At 36.6% G+C, this 21,047-nt stretch overlaps 3 protein-coding genes across 6 annotated transcripts; all 3 read right to left on the bottom strand.

Annotated features, from left to right (window-relative positions):
• Nucleotides 1-212: 212 nt before the first annotated feature.
• On the bottom strand, nt 213-3,990 carry LOC135123815 (sterol O-acyltransferase 1-like). The gene is made up of 6 exons (XM_064048692.1): nt 3,959-3,990; nt 3,762-3,911; nt 1,224-1,366; nt 1,042-1,178; nt 385-993; nt 213-230 (listed from the first exon to the last, which is right to left on the bottom strand). Exons 1-6 carry the CDS (start codon nt 3,988-3,990, stop codon nt 213-215), a joined length of 1,089 nt encoding a protein of 362 aa, XP_063904762.1.
• An 830-nt stretch (nt 3,991-4,820) lies between these two features.
• Nucleotides 4,821-5,927, bottom strand: LOC135123074 (chymotrypsin-2-like). Its single transcript, XM_064047579.1, has 4 exons — nt 5,855-5,927; nt 5,692-5,803; nt 5,544-5,630; nt 4,821-5,492 (listed from the first exon to the last, which is right to left on the bottom strand). The coding sequence occupies exons 1-4, from the start codon at nt 5,904-5,906 to the stop codon at nt 4,943-4,945; spliced, it is 801 nt and encodes a 266-aa protein (XP_063903649.1). The 5' UTR covers nt 5,907-5,927; the 3' UTR covers nt 4,821-4,942.
• Nucleotides 5,928-6,062: 135 nt separating this feature from the next.
• LOC135123549 (brefeldin A-inhibited guanine nucleotide-exchange protein 3) lies at nt 6,063-20,295 on the bottom strand. 4 transcript variants are annotated; one of them, XM_064048324.1, is made up of 14 exons: nt 20,091-20,295; nt 19,905-20,038; nt 12,459-12,759; nt 12,224-12,380; nt 11,968-12,174; nt 11,691-11,915; nt 11,190-11,643; nt 11,018-11,137; nt 10,612-10,969; nt 10,272-10,564; nt 9,911-10,223; nt 9,537-9,820; nt 6,576-9,485; nt 6,063-6,523 (listed from the first exon to the last, which is right to left on the bottom strand). In XM_064048324.1, exons 1-14 carry the CDS (start codon nt 20,173-20,175, stop codon nt 6,308-6,310), a joined length of 6,057 nt encoding a protein of 2,018 aa, XP_063904394.1. In that variant the 5' UTR covers nt 20,176-20,295; the 3' UTR covers nt 6,063-6,307. The 4 variants fall into 4 exon arrangements, with proteins under 4 accessions (XP_063904394.1, XP_063904393.1, XP_063904392.1 ...); XM_064048323.1 differs by having other exon boundaries at nt 9,878-10,223; XM_064048322.1 differs by having other exon boundaries at nt 9,537-9,804; nt 9,859-10,223.
• Between the last annotated feature and the right edge of the window lie 752 nt (nt 20,296-21,047).

A 21,047-nucleotide genomic window follows, 5' to 3' on the forward strand; every position in this document is an offset into this window, starting at 1 on the left:
AATTATTGATTTCAGAATATTGGTTATATTTGATTTTTTATAGTAAAGAAGCAAGTTTCCATTAAAAAAAAAAACCAAATATTTCATTTCAAAGAATGAAGTTGGTGTCATTTCCGGTCTCCAAATCGCACCTTATTCTAGAGAAAGACAGTCAGAAAGCATAAATTTTGGCATCAATGTTTGTAAAAACGTTAGATTTTTGACAGGGGCGTTCATTTGTGTATGATATTCTAAAGAATACACAAATATCACCAGATTCCAACCAAAACTCATAACGAGCCAATTCCAAACAACAACGAATTTGTGTTTAGGCAACGAGAAACAAGACAGAGGGAACATCAATATTAATATTCCTATAAACATAAACGGACAAAAACTACCTACTAAGGCGGTCAGAAGCCAGTCGTGAACCACAAACGACAGACTAATAGTTACAATTTTCGTGAGAAACGTATTATTGCAAACATGTGTTTTGAATTCCATATATACATAAAAGTAAAGCCATTCTTCAACAATTGGATTCCACTTTCGCAACCACGCTTTGGGATTGCTATCGTTCCACCAGTCGCTATAAAAAAATCTGTCTTCAAATCCCGTAAGTTCAGCAAAGATATTTTGAAGACAGTGGAGATAAAAAGCAAATATGGATAACATGGTTAATGTTCCAACTCGAACGATGTTTTGGGCAATGGCCACTACCAGTTCAGTTACGGTAAACTTTCGCAAACCGTAATCTTGGATGTGCGAATTCACCGTGTCTGCCACGTAGCTGAACATTAACATTATACAACCACTTTCGAAGAGAAGAAAACCCAAAAACTTCCAGTTAATCTTCTTTTTGGTTGGATATGCATCTTTGTATATGAGAGTCGGAGCGAAAAGAAAGTACAGAAAATTGGAAAATTTTGGAAAAACTCGCTTGCAATTCTCTTGTGCAATAACCCTAGAAACATTGTTTCGTACAAATGAATGCACTTTCATTAAAAATCGCACCTAAAATTGGTTTCGTGGTATAAGTTTAACACATTCGCGCAAACTTACGGTTTCCATTGCTAAAAATATTCCCAGAGGCAGTTTAAAAGTAGAGTCTTTAATAGCCCTACCAGTTATTTTGAAGCTCCAGTAGTAATAGAGAATTAAGAGTAGTGTCCAAAGCCAGTCCCAATAGATTTTGTATTCTAGAATACAAAGTTTATTCACGTTTGAAAAATATTTTTACTTACCTCTGCTGAAGTTTCTGAAATTAGCCCACACAGTAAAACAGAGAAAGGCGGCACATGTGGACATAAAACAGTACAACCAAATTTGCACGGCCTTATCGAAGTTGTAGAAATTTTTCAGTATTAAACCAAATCCAAAATCGACCCTGAAAACCGTTTTTTGGTCAAAATAGATGAAAAAACGAGGTTCAGCTAAACTTTGTGCACGGCAGTAGCTGAAGGCGGAAGATCATTTTCTAAGCTGAAGTTAATAAAAAATTGACCCAAGATAGATTAACAAAGCTGGCCATTACAAGTATTGAAAAAGAAAATTGATTCTGATATATATAAAATAGCACAGGTTAATTTTAAAGTTTAGTCATTTTGACTTTTATGAACTAAGTTTGTGTGATATTTTTAAAGAATAATTTATAAATTTGTGTTAAGTTTAAAATATTTTATTGTATTTTTACTTCCTGAGGGTAAGCAAAGGAACTATTTGCTGTTTTAAGTTTCATGTTGTGAAAAGAAATTCACACATATTAAAACAAAAAGACAAAATGTAAGCCCGCCCACCCGCCCTATCTCAATTGTGATAATTTTTTTATTCGCCGTGAACCAAGGGGGCCGAGCTTAACTGCAAAATACTTACTTCTTTACAAAAAATTAAAATCAATTCTTTGAGTATCGTGTTGTGCACAGAATACCATACATTAAGAAAAAAGGCAAAATATACCCACCCCATCCCGATTGTGCACCTTTTCTTATTCTTAGGAACCTAAAATATGTTTAAAATGGTAATTTCCCGTAGAAAAATGAGGATTTTACAATTAAGCTCCGCCCCTCGGCTTACGACGAATAAAAAAAAAATCACCAGAATCGAGGTAGGGTGGGTAGGCGGGGCTTACATTTTGCCTTTCTCTTTCTTAATATACATAGCCATCTTTTCACAACGAGAAATTGCAAAATCGATATTTCCTTATACAAATTTTCCATTTTAAATGTTTTAAGTTTCATGTTGTGAAAAGAAGTCTACACATATTAAAACGAACTGACTTTGGCAAATGACATATCCTCTAAGAAAAGAGAGGGTGGGTGGGCGGGGCTAGTAGCCTGGTAAGATAAGATTGATTTTGGCAAATAAGATACGCTCTAAGGAAAGATAGGGTGGGTGGGTGGGTCTAGTAGCCTGGTAAGATAAGACTGACTTTGGCAAATGAGATACCCTCTAAGAAAAGGGAGGGTGGGTGGTGGACGGGGCTAGTACCTGCTAAGATAAGATTGATTTTGGCAAATGAGGTATGACTTAAATGACGTATCCTAAGAAATTTAATTAAATTATTATAAAAAAAGACACTAGAGGCTACAAAGCACCTCCAAATTCTTTCCAAACAGGAATACCTAGAAACTCAAGATTTTTTAGAGGATATATCATTTGGCAAAATCAATCCGATCTTATCAAGTAATAGCCTCTCTCACCCACCCGTTATTTTCTTACAGGCTGAGTCATTTGGCAAAATCACTCTTATCTTACCAAGTACTATCCCCGCCCACCCGCCCTTTATTTTTTTAGAAGGTGTGTTATTTGGCAATATGAACCTTATCTTGGCAAATACTAGCCCTTGGCAAATAGTAAGCGAGTTCGTCGACCGACTCTCTACTTTTACGTTTTCTCGACCTTTCATGACCCCCAGAGTACGAAGAAATACGTCTCCCGTTTCCGTTTGTTTGTCTGTCCGTCTGTCTGTCTGCCGTCCCGAATTTTTATGAGACAGAATCAGATAATCTCCGAAAGTATTGGACCGATGTTGTCAAACTTTGTATAGTGAACCAAGAGCTATAAGGTTATATGGCCATCATAAAAGTAGTTGACCGCAAATAAATACCCTCTTTGTGTGGTTCGCACTAAGCTTACCGGTTGGCAATAAATCATCTTCCAAACATTTCTTGCTCATATTTAACAGGGCCGGCTTTCAAAGCGAGTGGTTATTTCGGAACCCTCAGCGGCTGCAGGTAGTAAAAAAATAGTGGAGTGGTGGATTTTCATATTTAGTGAAAGCCGCCCCTGAACGAAACCACAAGAGCCGCTCGAGCTGCAGTAGACGCGTTATTTACAACCCTAAAACCTTTTCTATTGTAAACAACTTAATTTCAACACAATGGGATGATTTTATGATGGCCATATAACCTTATAGCTCTTGGTTCACTATATTTATATTAGGAATATCATGCAGATGGTAAAACGCTAACCAAAATTTGCCCAATCTCCCTATCAATGTCATGCCATCTCAAAATTTTTCATAGTTCAAATCTCTGAAACGGTACACCTTTGTGTTATTTTTTGTATTACACCGCATCTTACTCTATTTTTTGTTCTCTTTCTTATAATATGTCGGTGTGTCTTTCCAAAAAGTAAAAAACCTCAATAACTATAAACTTTGAACATAGAAAATACGTAACAAAAAAGAAAGAGAACAAAAAAAAGAAAAAAAGACTAGTAAAATACAGGGTTTTGTGTATCAGTCAAGCTTGAATACACAATTTTTAAAAATTAATTCATACCTTTTGCTATGTGTGTACTGGTTCAGTCCTGTGGCGATAAAAAAATGGGACAAAATAAGCAAAACAATATGGTAGACGTTGGCATTTTCACTTTTTTGGAAAATATCCGTCAATAAAGAGTTTCTAGCCACGAACTTTCTTCCTGCAGCTCTAAAATAAATATTTTAGGTTTGAAATAGTATATTTTTTGAAATTACGTTCTGTATAAGTTTTTCTTTTCGGAAGACATAATTACGGATGATGGAAAGATAATTGACCACTCTGAATGAACTGAACCAGTTCGAATAGTATCTTTAGCGTCTATCTGTTGGATTGCGTATGAAAAAAAATCTCATGGAAATATTTAGTTATTAGGCTTAATTACCATTCAAGACAAAAAAACGGATCTTAATAAATTTGCATAGGAAAAAGCCACAAAATGCCTACTTGAGACCCAGTTCAACATTTGATGATAACAACCAGGACACACATGTCATTACGATACAAAAAATGGGTTGAAGGTTATTTCGACAGAATTTCCTTCACCCTATAATAAATATCTACAAGATTTCAAAGCATTCGGTTTTGTAGATTCAAAATTAGATTTTTGCAAAAAGTTATTTTTGCAAGCAACTCATTTTCATGTTTTAAAAGTTGTGTATAACAGATTTCAATTTATTTCTCTTCATATTGCGTACATCAAACTAATATCGTAACTTTAAAAAGTTTGTTCAAATATTTACATAACTGAATTTTTTGAAAAGTCTGTAAAAACCTTAACCTTGGTTATAGAGAAGCCAGGTAGTATTACATAGTTCATGATGACTTTACAAAAAATCTTACGCACGTTACGCAAATTCCTCGCTTTTGGAATGCAGTCTGGAATTATTTTGAATAATAAATGTTGATAGCTACTTGTTTTTAAATTGACTGCCTACAAAAAAAAAACAAGTTTGACAATTAATTGGTCTGATCTGATTTATTGGTGTATATCGGATGTTTAACATTATGTTTACCTTACAGATAAATAATATCTTACTAATTAGTATAGATGCTGTGGAAGCCAAGGTTAATAATAAGTTGACAGGCAGATGTATTATGTATTAAAGTGCCTATATACACATTACTAGTACATATTTCATACAGACTCTTTGAAAGAAAACTCTTATCATTTATCTATTAGAAGAAATACTAAAGGTGTCTTAAGAATTAATAACACTATTGATCCACTCTTCATGATAAGCAAGTCTTGTATACACAATCGGTAGCGTAGCATCACACCCAAAAATTGCATAAGACAACATAGCCGCAACCTTATCTCCACAAAGCAGAGGCCCCGCATCGGCATTGCAAGGCACACTCACACCATCAGCTGAAAAAGTACAAATTTCATCACCCCCCAAATGAATCGGGTACGGTACTGTATCTGCCAAATCTCTACAATCATCATCAGTTATTGTATCAAGTTGGGTGTAGTAAAGTTCGTTGGCGAAGTAGTACTCGTCCAGCTGTCCCCAACCCATAATAGTACACTGTTCGTTAGGCTCAACTTCACCAATCTCGACAGTCTTGACAAGTTCGCTCAAAGCGAAACCCTCCTCTACATTGAGTAAGGCGACGTCGTTAAGATAAACCAAGCCGGTATTGGTGTAGTTTGGATGGAAAACCGCAGAAGATACGGTGTAGTTGACACCGCCATTGTCGACGACGTTAGTACCGGCTAGCAAGCAGTAGTTTTCGGGCTCGAAGTCACTGTTGGGGGATTCTTGGACAATAGTTTTTAAAAAGGTGTTTAATACTCACGCTATACAGTGAGCTGGAATTACAGCCCAGTACTTGTCAAGAATGGCAGCACTGCACCAAACATATGGAAGCGAAGGTCGTGAATTTCTGTGGTGGTTATAATAATAATGATAATGGAAATTGGAATTAGTTGCTACTTATTATTTACGCTTTTTCGGTCGATTCTATGTTGACGAAAAGTCCAGTAAGAAACGGAAATTGTCCAGGTTCAGCTTTTTGTCCATCAAGTATTCTGACATTATGATTTGGGGATGTAATTGCTAAATTATATTTTTGATAAATACTAATTTAACAAATTATTCTAAACTTACCTGACTCTACTAGTAGAAGTAGAAAGGTTAGAGTTAATTTAAGAATCAACATTCTGTTCGCTACGCTAACCAACAAGTGGCACTTATGTTTCCAAAATTAAAGTCTTATCTATCTTTCAAGTAGTTCGAGATAAATAAACCGTCCAGTTGAGTTATTTTTCTCAAATGAAGTACATATTTTTGTGTAAAATTAAACCAGGTTACGATTAGTCAACCTTTATTGTCTACCATCTCTGTACATTCTTCATAAAATACAGCAATTTTTACATATATGCTATAACTAAATCTAACTCTAAACAAATATAAGTAGCACTATAGACATGTCGACATAATGCTTGCCAAATCAGACTTTCTGGTCCAGTCTTTGAAAGGAATTCGTAAAAGATTGAATCATCATAAAGCATATACCCTTAAGAGTGCACGATTGGACTACATCTAACAAATTGACAACATTTAGAAATTGTCATGGTCGATATAAGATATATTCATCCTATTCAGAAGATTTTCGGCCGCGGTCTTGATTTTTTCATCTTGAGCGGCTATCAATAAAACAGCACCTTGCTTCAAAACTGTGGCAAGAGGAGATAATTTTTCCGACGACAGACTACTCAGCAACTCCAAACAAGCTTCCATAGTTTCAATTCGAGTAGTCTTGTACGCCTCAGAGTCCTACAAACAACAGTAACTATACAGTCATCAAAAACAATATTTTTCTACTTACTTTGAAGATACTGATGGCTCTTTGTTGTTGTATTTCAGGTGGAATCGGTTGAGGTGGTGGAACAACATTAGACACCATAAACGGATTTATTCTCGGACTAGGCGTCACTGTTTTCTTCCCGTCAAGCCCATCCCCACAACTCGCCACTATATTGTCGCTCGATATAGTCGACTTCCTCATTTGCAAAAGCGTGTTTGTGTCGTACTTTATTGCATTAAGTTCGATTTTGTACTTATCGTAAGCTTGCTTCGTGTATTTAGCTGCCATTTCGTTAGTTTCGTCGTCGGTAGAGGACGGTTCGTTTTTGTTCTTTTTTAGAACAGAGTCGTCTAAGCTTTGACTTTGTTTCAGCTTGTTTTCGTTTTTGGTGGTTTCGTAAATTGTGTCGTCGTCGGTTTTTATGTTAGGTAGTACTTCTTTTTCCAAGTAGCCGTCGGAATCGGTACTGGAACTCAAAGTGTCTTCTTCTTGCTTGAAATCCGACAGGCTAAACGGTTGCGGTTTTCCGGATGATTCGCTCACAGGTATTTCGTTAAGATTGTCATTGGAGCTCTTCAGTTCGTCATCGCTGTCTTGGTTCACGCTCTCTGGTATATTTATGGTCAAGTTTATGTACGACTCGCATAAATATTCCCACTTGTTTTGTAGCTTCTTCAAGAATTGTTCGACGTAGTCTAAATCTGTGGTACATTTGGCTTTAACGTCTTTTGCTAGTAAGTCTTTCAGATCTTTGGGTTTGATTCTGTATTTCTCGATACCGTCTAGGCAGAGCTCAATCAAAACGATAATCTGGACTACTTCAGATGTATTAGCTTGTGTGTATAAATTAGCTGCTTTATTTAAATTCCCTACTTTTTGAGTCAGAAACTTCAACCCTGGTCTAACATCAAACTGCTTAGCCCTCACATTACTAACTTCCAAACACTTCAGTAAGATATCCACGTGTTTAGCGTTCACGTGTGTCAAAATCCCTCTCAAACTACACGAACTGATTTGCAGTATGTTTAAAATGGGTGTAATATGATTCAAGTTTTGCAAAAGCGCACTCGAAATAGTTTGAATAAGCATCTGGTGCGCCAGAATCCCCACTACCATGTTCCTGAACGGAACCCTCACAGTGTACAAATCTGGGTTCAAAATAGACGACATATCCAACGGGTACAAAAGGAAGACGTAACTGCGATCATCAATCACAATATTAACATCACATTCGCATAACTTCCCTGTACATTTTTGACAGTTGCGTTGGCACTGCATCAAGAAAACTTGCTGTGCAAGCTCATAGAGTCTCTCGTTTTCGGAAACTGTGCTATCTTTGCGAGCTGCTACTTTGACAGTGGCCAGGTCACCGTAGAAGCTGTCGGAGTTTTCTTTAAAGGCGAGCGTCAGTTGGTGTAAAGGATTCAGACTTATGGTGCAAGCTCGATGAAGGGCCACTACTAAAATCTCCCACTGTGGAGGTGTAAGCACTTTACCAGCACTCAAAATGACGTGGCGGATGCAAGAAGTGCCCAGACGAGCAATGTTTTCGCTGGGTTGGGTAATGCATTCTACTAGAATTAGTAGAAGTTGCTTGAGAGCTAGCGTGGCTGCAGGGTTTTCAGGAAGATGGTCCACTTTTCTTTCGAAACCTTGCAGATGGTGTAAGTAATCCACTACCAATTCACTTGCTAAGCCACAACAGTGTTTGAAGTTCTGCCAGATTTCGCCTGGTTTTTGGATTTTGGAATTTTGGCGCATCCAGTTTTGGACCATGGGGAGAAGCAAGTGGTTGATGCAGTAGAGACCGAAGTTAACTCCTGGGTTGTCGATTAAGTCTCGTAGTAGCTTGAAGAGGGTTTCGACTACGTAGGGTTGGTTCTTTTGGGCTGCCATGATCGAAGCTGAGGAGAGACCTTCAAGTAAGATGTACCAAATTTTCAGGACGTTACTTTGACGATCCATTTTTGCTAAAGTGATTCCAGTAGATTCGCACTGCTCTAGGTCGAATCTAGTAGACAGAACGCTGTAACTAATAGGGTCTACTGCATCTTGATGGAAATTAACTATTTCGATGTTCTGGATGACAGGATCAACCAGTTGAGGATCGGTGTCAATACTCATTCGGTGCGTCATGTTAAAATTGGGGCATTTGGGCATGTTGAACATCATAGACAATATTGCAGCACAATTCTGAAGAAGCTTCAACGACTCTATACACAAATCCACCGGCCCGATGATCAACTTAGACGGGAAATCTCCCTCTTTGTCCAAAAACGTGATATTCTTCTTGTCTTGTGGTTTAACAACCACCGCAGTTTCACTCTCATCGAAATTCGCGTTTTTAATATGCGACAAAAGACAAAGAATGTAATCCAAGGCGGCATTCGCAAACACCAGCGTGTTGTCCGTCGAGAGGAAAATCCTGAAGACGTCCAAAATGGCACCGGCGTTGTTTTTGGCATTAGCCACTCGCATCGTTCCAAAGAGCGGCCGCCATCCCGAGCAGATCTCAGTCCTGTTGGCTTCCACAAACTCACATAAACAAGACACTATCTGGTCTTGCACATCCAGGTCACACAGCTCCAAACAAAGGAGATTTTCGAAGGGTTTGATCAACGCTTCATTGAAATGGAAATGCGGAAGTTCGGCTTGCTCGTTCAGAAGTGCGGTCACTGCATCGTGAATGCACTGCACGGCCTTCTTGGAGATGGTGCGGTCTTTGTGGCACGCTGCTTGCATGAAGTGGGGGCCCACGATGGACCAGACTTTCATGGTGTGGATGAGGGGGCGGCCCGATCGTATGCATTTAAGGGTGACTTCGCCGATGCGGTGGAGGAGAAGCGTCGCTGGGGGTTTTTGTTGAGCTTCGAGTTCTTTCTTCCACCATTTTTTTTGTTGGCGAGGGGTGTCCTCGTAGCGGGTGAAGAGCTACAAAGTAGTGAAAGATCGGGTCACAATCTTGTTGTAAACACAACATACCTGAGTGTGTGACGCTTTACAAAGTTCGGTGAGAAAACTACCGAGTCCGGGTAGCGACAACCTTAAGGCCGCTGAGTGGAAAAGCTCGTCGGCTTTCTGTGACAACACGCAACAGACTTTAGCGGCGTGAACTCCGCGTAGGATTCCTTGACTTTGGGCATTGTGTGCGCCGCTTCGTTCTACAATCTCGGCGATAGAAGCGTCGTTTGGGGAGGAATTCCCGTTCGAAGAGTAGGATGCATTGTGGAGGAAACTATACACATCCACACTGCAATCCAAACGTCCTATTAACAGAAATCAAATTAATGTTGTGCTCATTTACCAAGTTTCTTCGTCGTTACTGATATTGAAAGCCATGTTTAAGCGTTCATTACTGTTAGTGTAAGTGCTAGATGTGACAGTGTTGTTTTGGGTGTTTTGGGCCACCATTAGAAGTTGGGTTGAGCCGGTTTTGCTGAAGAGGGCGTGTTCGAGGTTGGCTACGGCCACGCAAGCACTGAAGACGTGAAGCCAGCAAGCCGCGCTGTGGGAACCCAGTGCCAAACCCTTTGAGAGAAGAACATCCAAAGATAAGGCATGAGATGCCGGAAGCTTGGCACCTTGGTTTTTACACGAAGAAGCTGATAGCAGAGATAAAATGCTGCAGCTGCGTGACTGGAGCTTCAAGATGTTGCTCAAACTAGCGGCCTATAATTTCACTTTTAGAAAAAACTCGTTTCATAGTTAATTTATTGCCTTATGAAGACCTTCCAGGCAAGCGGTGATAATGTCATCTCGCACTCTTTGACGGTGCTTCTGTCTAGCTCTACGTGCTACTAATCGACTCAAAGCCGAAGTTCCGGTGAAATTAGTCTTTTCACCCAACGGAGTCCCTAACACCGAGACCACAGAAGCCCAACAACACGTCAGAACTCGCCTTGACAACTTAATACCGGCGTCTACTTCCGGGCTGCTATCCGGCGTTCCGTGAACCTTTTGAAGCTTTTGCCAGTCTGACAGAAGCTGAGAGGGACACAAGCCTCCAACATCTACAAACACAATTTTAGAACAAATTACAAATACCTAAATTTCCAACCTGTTAATAAATTCACAATTGCCGGTTGTTGTAAACTCTTAGAATCATAGCCTGCTGATAAAAGCAACGATTTAGCGAGAACATTCTGGTAAAGTTCGCACAACCAAGTTGCCGATACGTAAACTAGAACCCCGCTACCGTGAATTTCCTCAACAAACTGAGCTTCTGTTATTGGGACACTTGAATCTTTATTATTCACGTCGTAGTGGCCAGACTGTATGAGTTTCAAATCAAGCAGAAGAGCAGAATAAGTTGCCAAGTATACACCATCAGCATTCATGATAGTGGAAATTTCATAACTTTGGGCGGAATTATGTTGGCAACATTTTGAAGCAAATTCTTGGAGAACTTCATCAACCTAAACTTCGGAATTGTACTCGGAATGAATAATGTATCAAGTTCGTACCTGGATCGATGATCTTAAAGAGAGGAGATTTGGTAGAAGGATGTTTTGGAGGGTTTTAACAAAGTGTCTGGCGTTATGTCGTTCCATGTCGGTATTGCATTCTTCCAAGCCACTTCGACCCTTCAAATTGATTATAAATTTAAAGATATAAGAAAGTAGGGTAGAGCGTTACCAGATTAAGCGATTTTGGAAGTTTGTGCAGCTTCTGCAGTTGTTGATTGGTTAAGAAACTATCGTCGTCCATAATACTGTCTTCTGATTGGCTGCCGTATTCTTCTGGTCCCTCGGTAGCTCCTGAACAATCAGATTCGGACCCACCTTCGATGTCCGGAATGTTCCCTTCGATGCCACTACTGTCTGAGTCACTCTGACATTTTAAATTAGCAACCACATCTCTATATGGTTTAGGTAGTCTAGCTAACGACTGGTACGTCAAAGGCCCAGTATAATCCGCTTGTTCTAAAGTTATATAGCGAGAATTTGCAATCTCGGCTCCTTCTTGATTAAGACCTTCGCCACGACATAAAGCTTCCAAGGATCCTAAAAGTGCCCCGACACATTCCACACTCGCCAAAAGAACATTTGTGTCGTTACATTGCGATGATTCCTCGATGGAGTCCATGATTCTAAAAAAAAATCTTTAGTGGTTTATCAAGACTGTCTAAAAATTTACAATCGGATGATAGCCATGTCGTCTCCAGCATGACGATGTATCGCTCCACTTAATAATAGCAAGTCTGCGAGTCTACCAGGAGATCTTAGAAGCTCTCGAGCCGCCCTGAGAGGTTCAAGCCTTTTTATGGGACTCGGCAGCAGTAACATTCGATGAAAAAGGGCTTCAAGAACTGGGCGCAGAGCACGCTCTCGACCAACTAATCGTACAACTTGGATACCAATACTGTTAAGTAGATTAAATTTATCTAAATTCGAACAGTGATGTATTTACTTGCCTGTAGACGATTTTTGACTGAGTTGTGGTTAAACATTGTCCCGATGGATCTCCTGGAGCTCCTAGCAGAGACAATAGTGCCGGACAGAACCTCTGCCAAAGAAAAGTCGTGAAGTGAATATTAGAATGAACAGTATGAGGCAAAGTGTTCACTAAAGTCAGAAGACACTCTAACAGAAAAACAGTGAGGTCGTTCGATTTCGGTTGCCTGTAAGTACTCATTTCAAAAAAAAAAAAATACAAAGACCACAATTTACGTTTTAGCTTCTTCTAATCTGCTACAAAGATATTGCATAACCGGGATAGCTTCGTTAAAGCAAGCCACTGCTGAGGTTTTCGTGTAGACCATCTCAGCGCTGCTCCCTGAATTTTTGTGCTTTTGCTGCTGCTGCAGAATTTCTTGGCATTCTTCGTCTGAAACGATTTTTTTATTTTAGACGTAGCGGCCGCCGGTGTCCGAAAATACAAATTTTTACAAAAATTGCATCATACCCAAAAATGTGCAGAACGCTGTCAAAGTTTGGCTCGCCGCCGCTTGTGCCGCCGCCCTAACTGGCTGTGTTCCATTTTCGTAAGCCTCGCCACATCTACTAATCAGTAGCATGACAAGTCGTCCATTCAAAGCCCAGCTTGCAGAACAAGCCAAATTAAGGACCACGCGTAATAGTTGCACTTGGGTGTCTTCGCACTGAGAGAGCATCGACGACGTGGCCAAAAGTAGCTGTGCAGGGAGCCAAAGTGAATCATCTTCGGGCTCAGTTCCCGACTGAAAGCGCTCATCTCGGACGATTTTCTGGAAAATAAACGAAAAACGACGGAATTAAAAAAAAAGTTTCGTCGCATTTTTTTTATTGTTTAAAATTTGAGTATTTTTTCAAAAATTAATTGAACTGAAAAGTTTTCGCGTTTGACGTTACATTTAACAAATTAATAACTTTGATAAATTTGGCTAAGTTAGTATTATGTTTTCTTAAGAAAATAGTTAAAATTCTACAATTTTATTGCGACTACGGAAATTTCCAAAAAAAAAAGGCCAAACGTTGAGTAGAGAAACCCTACAAGCAAAATAAAGCAGTTTTAACATGCGTATTAGACACTATTAATACACTGCCCTGTATCCAAAAGCAGAATGAAGTTGTTTTAACTTATTTTTGGCAGTTGGTGATCTAAAGATGTAACCATTATGATGAAAAGAAGACGGCAGTGGTGCCAACATCAGTCATGTGATAACATGATGTACCTAGTAGGTTTGTGTTGTTGCAAATTCAACGCTCATATTTTTCAAAAATCTTATAACTTTTCAATGTCACGTTTTGAATCAAATTAAAAAATTCCAATTTCGTATTGTAATACGTCCATCCGGCGAATGGTTAATTTCAAGTTTTCTAAACGTTTCATAACCCCTAGAATACGACAAAGAGGTCCTCCGTTTCCGCCTGTTCGTCTGTCTGCCCTCTAACTGTATTCCACTTATCTTTGTCAATAACTGTTATTATTGATTTGTTCTAAGTATGCTACTGTAATTACGGTTTGTGAAATAAGTTAACCCTTAATAATTTTGTTTTAAATACCGCTGTTCTTGCAAACACCGTGTTTTTTGTTATATTTTTACTTACAGCAACGGCCAACAAAACGATTATAGTAAGTTCATCCCGAAAACTATTTAATTTTATATTTTTTGGCGTTTCGCGTGTGCTGGATGACAAATATGTTTTCGTTTTTGTCTTTTCGTTGGCGATATTATTAGACACGTGATATACTTATGTGAAACTATTTAAACGATTGCGTTAAAATTTAAACAAACTTCAAGATGATTTGATAGTTCGTAACCGATAATGTCATACCGACACATTATTAGTTATTACATAAATTTAGCAGCAAACATATGGATCTCAATATCTTCACTAATAACACGTAGTGACGTAAAAATTTTACAAAATAAACATTTTGAAATATTTCACGAAATGTTTCATTATGGGTGGCGAATATTTTTATCACAGATTTAAATTTGAGGTGCGGGTAGGAGTTTAGAATGAATGCGATTTATATTTACAGTTGTAATGATTCATGTTAAAAAAGAAACAAACAAACATAAAATGAATAACTTATTATTTTAACAATGCGATATATTAAAAGAAAACTCAAAATATGTTAAACTAGTAAGTTAATCAAGCCCTTTTTTAAAATTTCGAAAAATTTACATATCGAAATAAATCAAAATACAATGTTCTGTTTCTTCTTCACTTGTTATATGAGTTGTAAGCTCTTTAAACTCTGGAGAGATTTTTCACATCCTATGTAGATCCTTTTCCAGATATCTGTCCGTATTGCCGACAGAATTATCAGAACACAGACGAAAGGCGAAACCTACATGATTCCAAAACACGCACCAATCGTCCCTTGGCAATCTTTACCGACCACCTTTTCAGAGAGGAGTTGTCCCGAAAAATAACTAACTTTCACAAAAGCAATGAACATTTTACCAGTGATTATGTAACTAGAGAACTACATTTTAAAACCCCAAAACGTAGATATCAATAACAGACATAATTATAAAAAATCTGAGTGTCATCGTATTCTAATAGAGAGAAATTTTATGTTCTTGGATGAAACTTGACTTTACCAAATTAGCAGTTCTGTCAAAATATGAGTCCATTTAACTGATTTAAGGAGACAACGAGCTAAAGTAACATCTGAGAGAAAGCGACAATGGACAGTAAGATTAATGACAGACTACCAGAAAACAATGTCTGGTTACCTAAGAAGAACGTTATTATAATGGATAATGCTCCATAAACTTTGTGAAAGCAGAAAAATCACCGACTAGCAGTAGTAAAAATACATCTTACAATCTTTCTTCGCCAAAATAAATATTTTGTTTGTTGATGAAGCTACAAATAGAGAATTATGGTCCGTAGTCATGATAATTCCAAATCATTCAAATAAAAAATAGATGAACTGTTGTATGCTAATGGTTACCTACGGTGTTTTGCGACTTCCTCCCTACCACTGGCAATATAACTCGATAGAATTATTGTGGAGAGATTATAAAATATATTGCAATAAAAGTATAAAGTCACTGTCAGGGAAAGAAACTACGTCAGCATTATAGACCAAATCTTTCAACAATTGTGACAGTGGTATGTGGGGAAATGGTAACAAACATTGCAAAGAACTGATTAGTCAAACCTCTTTTCATAACAAATTTGGAAGAATCTGACTCTGGTTCAAATTATTATTTATTTGCAATTAATTCTAATAATAATAAGTCATTAACTTGAGGTCTGACTCTTGAACACTTGAGTGTGCAAAATATGTACCAGTACATCCATATCTATATTCTATCAGTGTGAGAAAATCCTTCAGAATAGAACTAACTATATACTTTGATAGATATTGCAATTTTCTAACTAAAAACCGTTCTCAATCAACCGAAAGCTATTACACATTGCTAAAGTTTAAGTAAAATCAACAGGTGGTGTTTTATTAAAGATGGTAAAGAATATTTCAAGTTAAACAAAATATGATGATCGAAAAAAAATCTTCTAGTAGACTATGAAATTTTTTTTGAAATCGTGATGTTGGCATTGTAGCTACTAGTTAATAGTTTATTTGACAATTATTTGAGCGTAACTATCAAACTGAACAAGAAACGCGCTAGTGTTGTCAACATCATTATTTTAAAAATAATTGTTATGACCCACTAGATGATATTTTTTTAAATTCCTGTCCTGTCCTAAAGTGTTATAGCAGAATACAACAGTCGTGACTGATCTGATTGATTGATTTTTACCTCCTTTTAAATAATTTATATATTATACTTAAAATAGTAATTTCCAATCTTGGCATTATTTATGATTATACTAAAGCAACAAAAGTTATTCATTATAGGAGTCTTGGTTATACTTTGAAGTAATGTATTCAAATTATTAATAGACAATTTAACGTGAAAAAAACGGTTCTTGGACTGGATATGCAAGTTTTATAAGACTAAGGGCCCGTTTATACAGCATTTTAACTGAAATAGAGTTAATCACGCATTTAACGAGGCGTTTAGTGACGTCTGATTGACGTAGAGTCAGTCACGCGATACTTCAACGCGTGTTAAAAATGTAATCGCGATCAAATATTTAATTGAACTTGTGTAAACCGGCTCTAATATATATTTCTTCAAGAGAATATTAGCGAGATTTCAGAAACGCCACAAGAAGAAAAAATCCACGAAAAGTGCTGCCATAACAGCAGGTTTTCATTTAATTTTTGCCGGAGAATTAAGCCACAGATGATCTAAAAACGACCTTTGCAACCTTTTTAGAGAAAATCAAAATTTGAATTTATTGTTACAATCTGGTTCTTTTTTTTTGGATGGAGCAGGCACAATTGATATTATTACTCTCACGAAAACCCCCATTTAATCAGAAAAGGGCTTTTTCGAACAATCTACCCTTGGAGTGTTTGGTGGCTCTTCTGACGTCAAATAGTTGTAGAAAAAAATGAGTAGTGTGAATTAAAACCCGTAACTTTTGGTGTTCTCCAAAGCACAACCCTTGAGCCAAGTTTCTTTATTATTTTCATGACTGAGTTCCCAAAAATAGCTTGTCAAACAACATACTTTGAGTCATTTTCAGCTCTTCTTTAAAAGAAATATAGAGTGCATCTTTTTTAAAAGTCGCCATAGGGATTTCCATGTTAAATTTTTGACCCCATGTTAACTTTTGCTAGGGTGAAAACCCAGAAATGATTTTTTCGGTAAAAATAGCCTTAGGGTTTTACTTTAATTTCCACTACCTCTTTTGCAGTAAATTATTAATTTGTGCTTTAAAAAATTAAAATTATTTTGATTAAACAATTTTGGCACATTATAGCAGGTTTTGACCGGTTTTGACTTATCACTTTAACTTGTCATTTTTGACAATATAATTTTAATTTATCCATTAAATACCTATTACTGCAGTTTTTAAAAAAGAAACAGAATGATGAAATTCAAACATAAATGAAGGAAATAAAAGAAAATTTCACTGAAATTGCGTTTTTATTTTTTGAGAAAACCTACATAAATCTGTCATAAAATTTATAAATTGGACTCCTACCGGGTATAGGACGCTTTTGGTATGCTGCAGCAAAATTTTGCGCAATTTCTTTGTTGTCGATAAGCCTTTAATGTATCCATCAATGAGGATTTCCACTTTTTGTTTTTCGGTCACTAAAAACCAGTAATCGAACGAGTAATCAAATTTTAGATACGTCAGGGAAATGTCTGTTTCTACATGGTTGCCTACAATATTACCGACAAAAAGACCCAAATATTTTAATTTTTTTAAAGAAATATCTTTTAATTTAAAGTGTGACCTTTACTAAAATCGACAAAAGATGACCCAAATTACATCCAGTAAAAATTTCAACTTTGAATCTTTCCTCAAACATAAGTTAACACGGGGTATAAAATTTAACATGGAAATCCCTATGGCCACTTTTAAAAAAGATGCACTGTATAATTCGTGGATTTCTAAAAGAAATTAGTTTCACAACATTATTTAATAAAGCACTGTTTAAGCTACATTAAAAAAAAATAAACAAAATTTCTTTTTTAAATAATATTTTTAAAGCAAAAATACTAAAATTGGCCCATTCTGCCCCCCTTTCCCATACTGAAATGTCAAAGTTACTTTTTTTCACTAGCAGCCAAGAAACATGCAAATGTCGACTTATTTAGAGGTAGCAAAGTTCAACTTTTGCGACCAAGGTTCAAAAAGAAGATTGAGGTTATGTACGAAATACTTGATGTGATTATTTCTTAAAAAATGAATAAATGTGTGCTACTAACATTACTTGAGTATACGCATGGTAGTTGGTAGATGGTGGAAGATAAAATGATTAATTCAGCGACAAGTGTAAACGGTTTTCTTTGTGTGGAAGATTTAGATTAAGTTTGATTAGAAATCAAAACAAAATCATGTTGCGTCAAAAAAGTGAACGTTTATTTTTTCAGTTTATTGTCTTATGGTTTCTACTAGTGAAAAAAAAATAGTATATTAACCACGGTTGTAAAGCCACTTAAACACTTTTTCGGAATCATCTGATTTGTACTTCAGATCTTCTTTATGGTCTTGATACTCAAATAACTATTACTGAAGAGCCTTAACATTTTTGTATTAAATGTATGGCGAATAAAATCATTATTATTATCTACTTTTTAAGAGACAATTTAAACTTAATTTTTTGTTTAAATTTCCTACGAATATCTCCAAGAAACTGTCAACTTGGAAATAAAACAAAACTAATGGTTTGAACAGAACAATACTCCTTCCCATTTCCATGGAGCCATGCCATGCAGCGATGCGGAATCATTTATCATAAGAAATGTAGCTTTTCATAACAGATGAATCGGGAGAGTTTCTGCTAATTCTTGGAGGAGTCCAAATGTTGCACATTAAAGTTGTTTTATGTAGTGTACATTTAAAGATAAACGTTTGTGGGTCAGCAGCTAACATTAAATCTATTTCATCAGAAATTTGAATCTCGTAAAAACGTAATTATAGTTAGGTATTAATTAAATAACAAATGTTTTCTAAAAATTTCAATACTAATGTTTTTACTTCCGCAACGTAAGCGAAATAAGTATCGTAATAGCGTCAATCAAACGACTAGCTACTTTCATGTATTCTCGACGTTTCATGTCCCCTCGAAAGCTAGAGTACGAAAAAGTAGGTCTTGAGTTTCCATCTGCCTGTCGTCTGTTGTCTGTGTCGATTTATATTAGATAGATAATAATCTACGAAACAGCCGGACTGATTGTTGTCAAATTTTAGATATACATATGGGCTATAGCCCAGTGACAAGTTCGATCTCCGGTATAATAATTTTTTTCCTTACACTGTGACTGGTTTACCTGTAGTTGAACAGTTCATTACACATTTCAACTTTAAACTACAAGAGTATTTTAATTTTATAATTTTTCGGGGAAGCTGAATTTATTGATGGACTGTATCACATTCAAGGGGTATAAATAACCTTGGTAAAATTTTTTTGCATTAAAAAAAAATACATAGTAAAATTTCGTTGTACAATTTTATAAAAATAAAAATAGGAGTGGATTATTAAATCACAGGTATAAAAACAGATTATTTTGTACATTTTACACGAAAAAATTTTGAAATTTTGAGAATCATCAGATTTTTGGTGTGGATGATCAAATAAATTTTGGTTAGCATTTTACCATCTGCACGAAATTCTTACAATAAGTATAGCATTTGACAATCATTACTAATTTCGGGGACTATCCGTCTTAACAAACGTATGTCCCACAGAAAGAAACGGAGGCCTAATTTTTTATATTGTCGGAGTTATCAAAGGTTGAGAAATCATGAAATCGAACTTACTAAATCTTACAAATCGAAAATAATTTTCGTTTACGGAAAAATGTATCTTTTTAATCGATAATTGGTGCTAACAAATTGAGAACAAATTTACTAAAAACATTAACTCATTTTTTGTCAGTTTTCATTGTTTCCAAAATAAAATAATTTGCGACGAAAGTCAGACACGGCGTCAGTGTTGACAGCCGCTTGATTTAGCACTTATGACTCACCCTGATTTACCATCAAGCTGTTGGTTTCCCCACCGTCACGTCAGTGTGGCGTCATGTCATTTTCTTTTTGATTTACTTTTGAAGCTATTTTAATCGATACCATTCAGCAATAGTTGTCTGATTTAAGACATTTAGGACCAAAAACGACCAATGTTCGTGTTTTAAAAAGCACCAACTTGTTTAAATCTGTTGCAAAAATATTGATTTTTGACAAACCTAGGCAACAACGCAACTAAACCAGTTACGCTATCTCCGTATGTAAAGAAAACAACCACAATCAACATTTGTTATGACAACTAATTAATAAAGACCCAAAGTGGACTTGTTGCGTCAATTATGTCAACACTTACATTAAACCCTGTCAGCGCCAAGGACACCAATTTACTTTTCTTGCTCTCTAAGGCTAATTTCAAAGGGACGAAACAAGAAGTTCGCAGTTCGTGGCTAGGACTTCGTAAAAGATTATTTTGGTTACAGAGTAAATCTAAAACAGGTGATAATGAAGCACTTGGGACATAGACAAGGGGTTGACTCACCGTGAGCTTCTTGTGCGCCTTGTTTCAGATTCGCTAATTTTGTACCTGTGGCTTCTTTCACGATGTTTAACAATAAATCTTCCATTTTATTGCGTTTTTAATTAAGCGGCGAACATATTGCGGGTTGTGGACTAGTGGTTGATGCTACTGAGCATGTCTGGGCAAAATCAATACAGTTGTTGGGCGCATCAACAAGTGTGTTTAATTGTTGCAATGTTGAGTGAATATGACGGAGAAAGAGAGCGGGTGGGCACTGATGATAAGTCGGTGAAGTGTGGTTTTGGCATCCTGTGATAATAAATCAGTTGGTTATGGGCGCTTATGCTGTAATGTCATGCACATGGCGTTGTTGTATGCAGATTACTAGTTATTACATTGGTCAAAAAAAAAATAATGGTCAGAATAATAACCATAAATCAACTACTTTAAAACAATTCGCCAGAGTAATTAAAAGACAAATTTTGAGAGTGACTTGTTCTCTAATGCTTTCGAAGAACTTTTAAGCTAAACTACCAGTTCGCGCTATAACCATACAAATAACTATTATTATACTGAGAGAGCAATTAAAAATACGATCAAAGACAACCATGAATTTTTTGGAAGTTTATCTAGTCGTCAAAAATCTATGGCTGCTTTCATCCTGTTTTTTAGTTTTCTCGGTATGTACAGAGTGATTTAGAATTGTGTGTAATAAAAAAAAAGGGGGTAATAGCTCACAATAAGATTTTTTGCGCTATGTAAATTTCACGTTCCTAAATAGTAGCAATGTCTAGTAAAATGGCACAGAACGACTAGGATTAAGAACCAAAAAAGCGGCGCACTGATAAGCAACGTGCAAAAACACAATAAGGGCCAGTCGTGTATCAGTTGGTGGCCGTCTTTAACAATGGTGAATTTTTCCAATTCAGAGCGTGTCGATATGGTAATGATTTATGGTGTGGCTGATGGAAACGCCAA

The sequence above is a fragment of the Zophobas morio genome, unplaced genomic scaffold, assembly GCF_036711695.1.
Source record: "Zophobas morio isolate AGI-343-1 ecotype UQ-CSIRO unplaced genomic scaffold, CSIRO_AGI_Zmor_V1 ptg000006l, whole genome shotgun sequence".
NCBI classification, from domain to species: Eukaryota; Metazoa; Arthropoda; class Insecta; order Coleoptera; family Tenebrionidae; genus Zophobas; species Zophobas morio.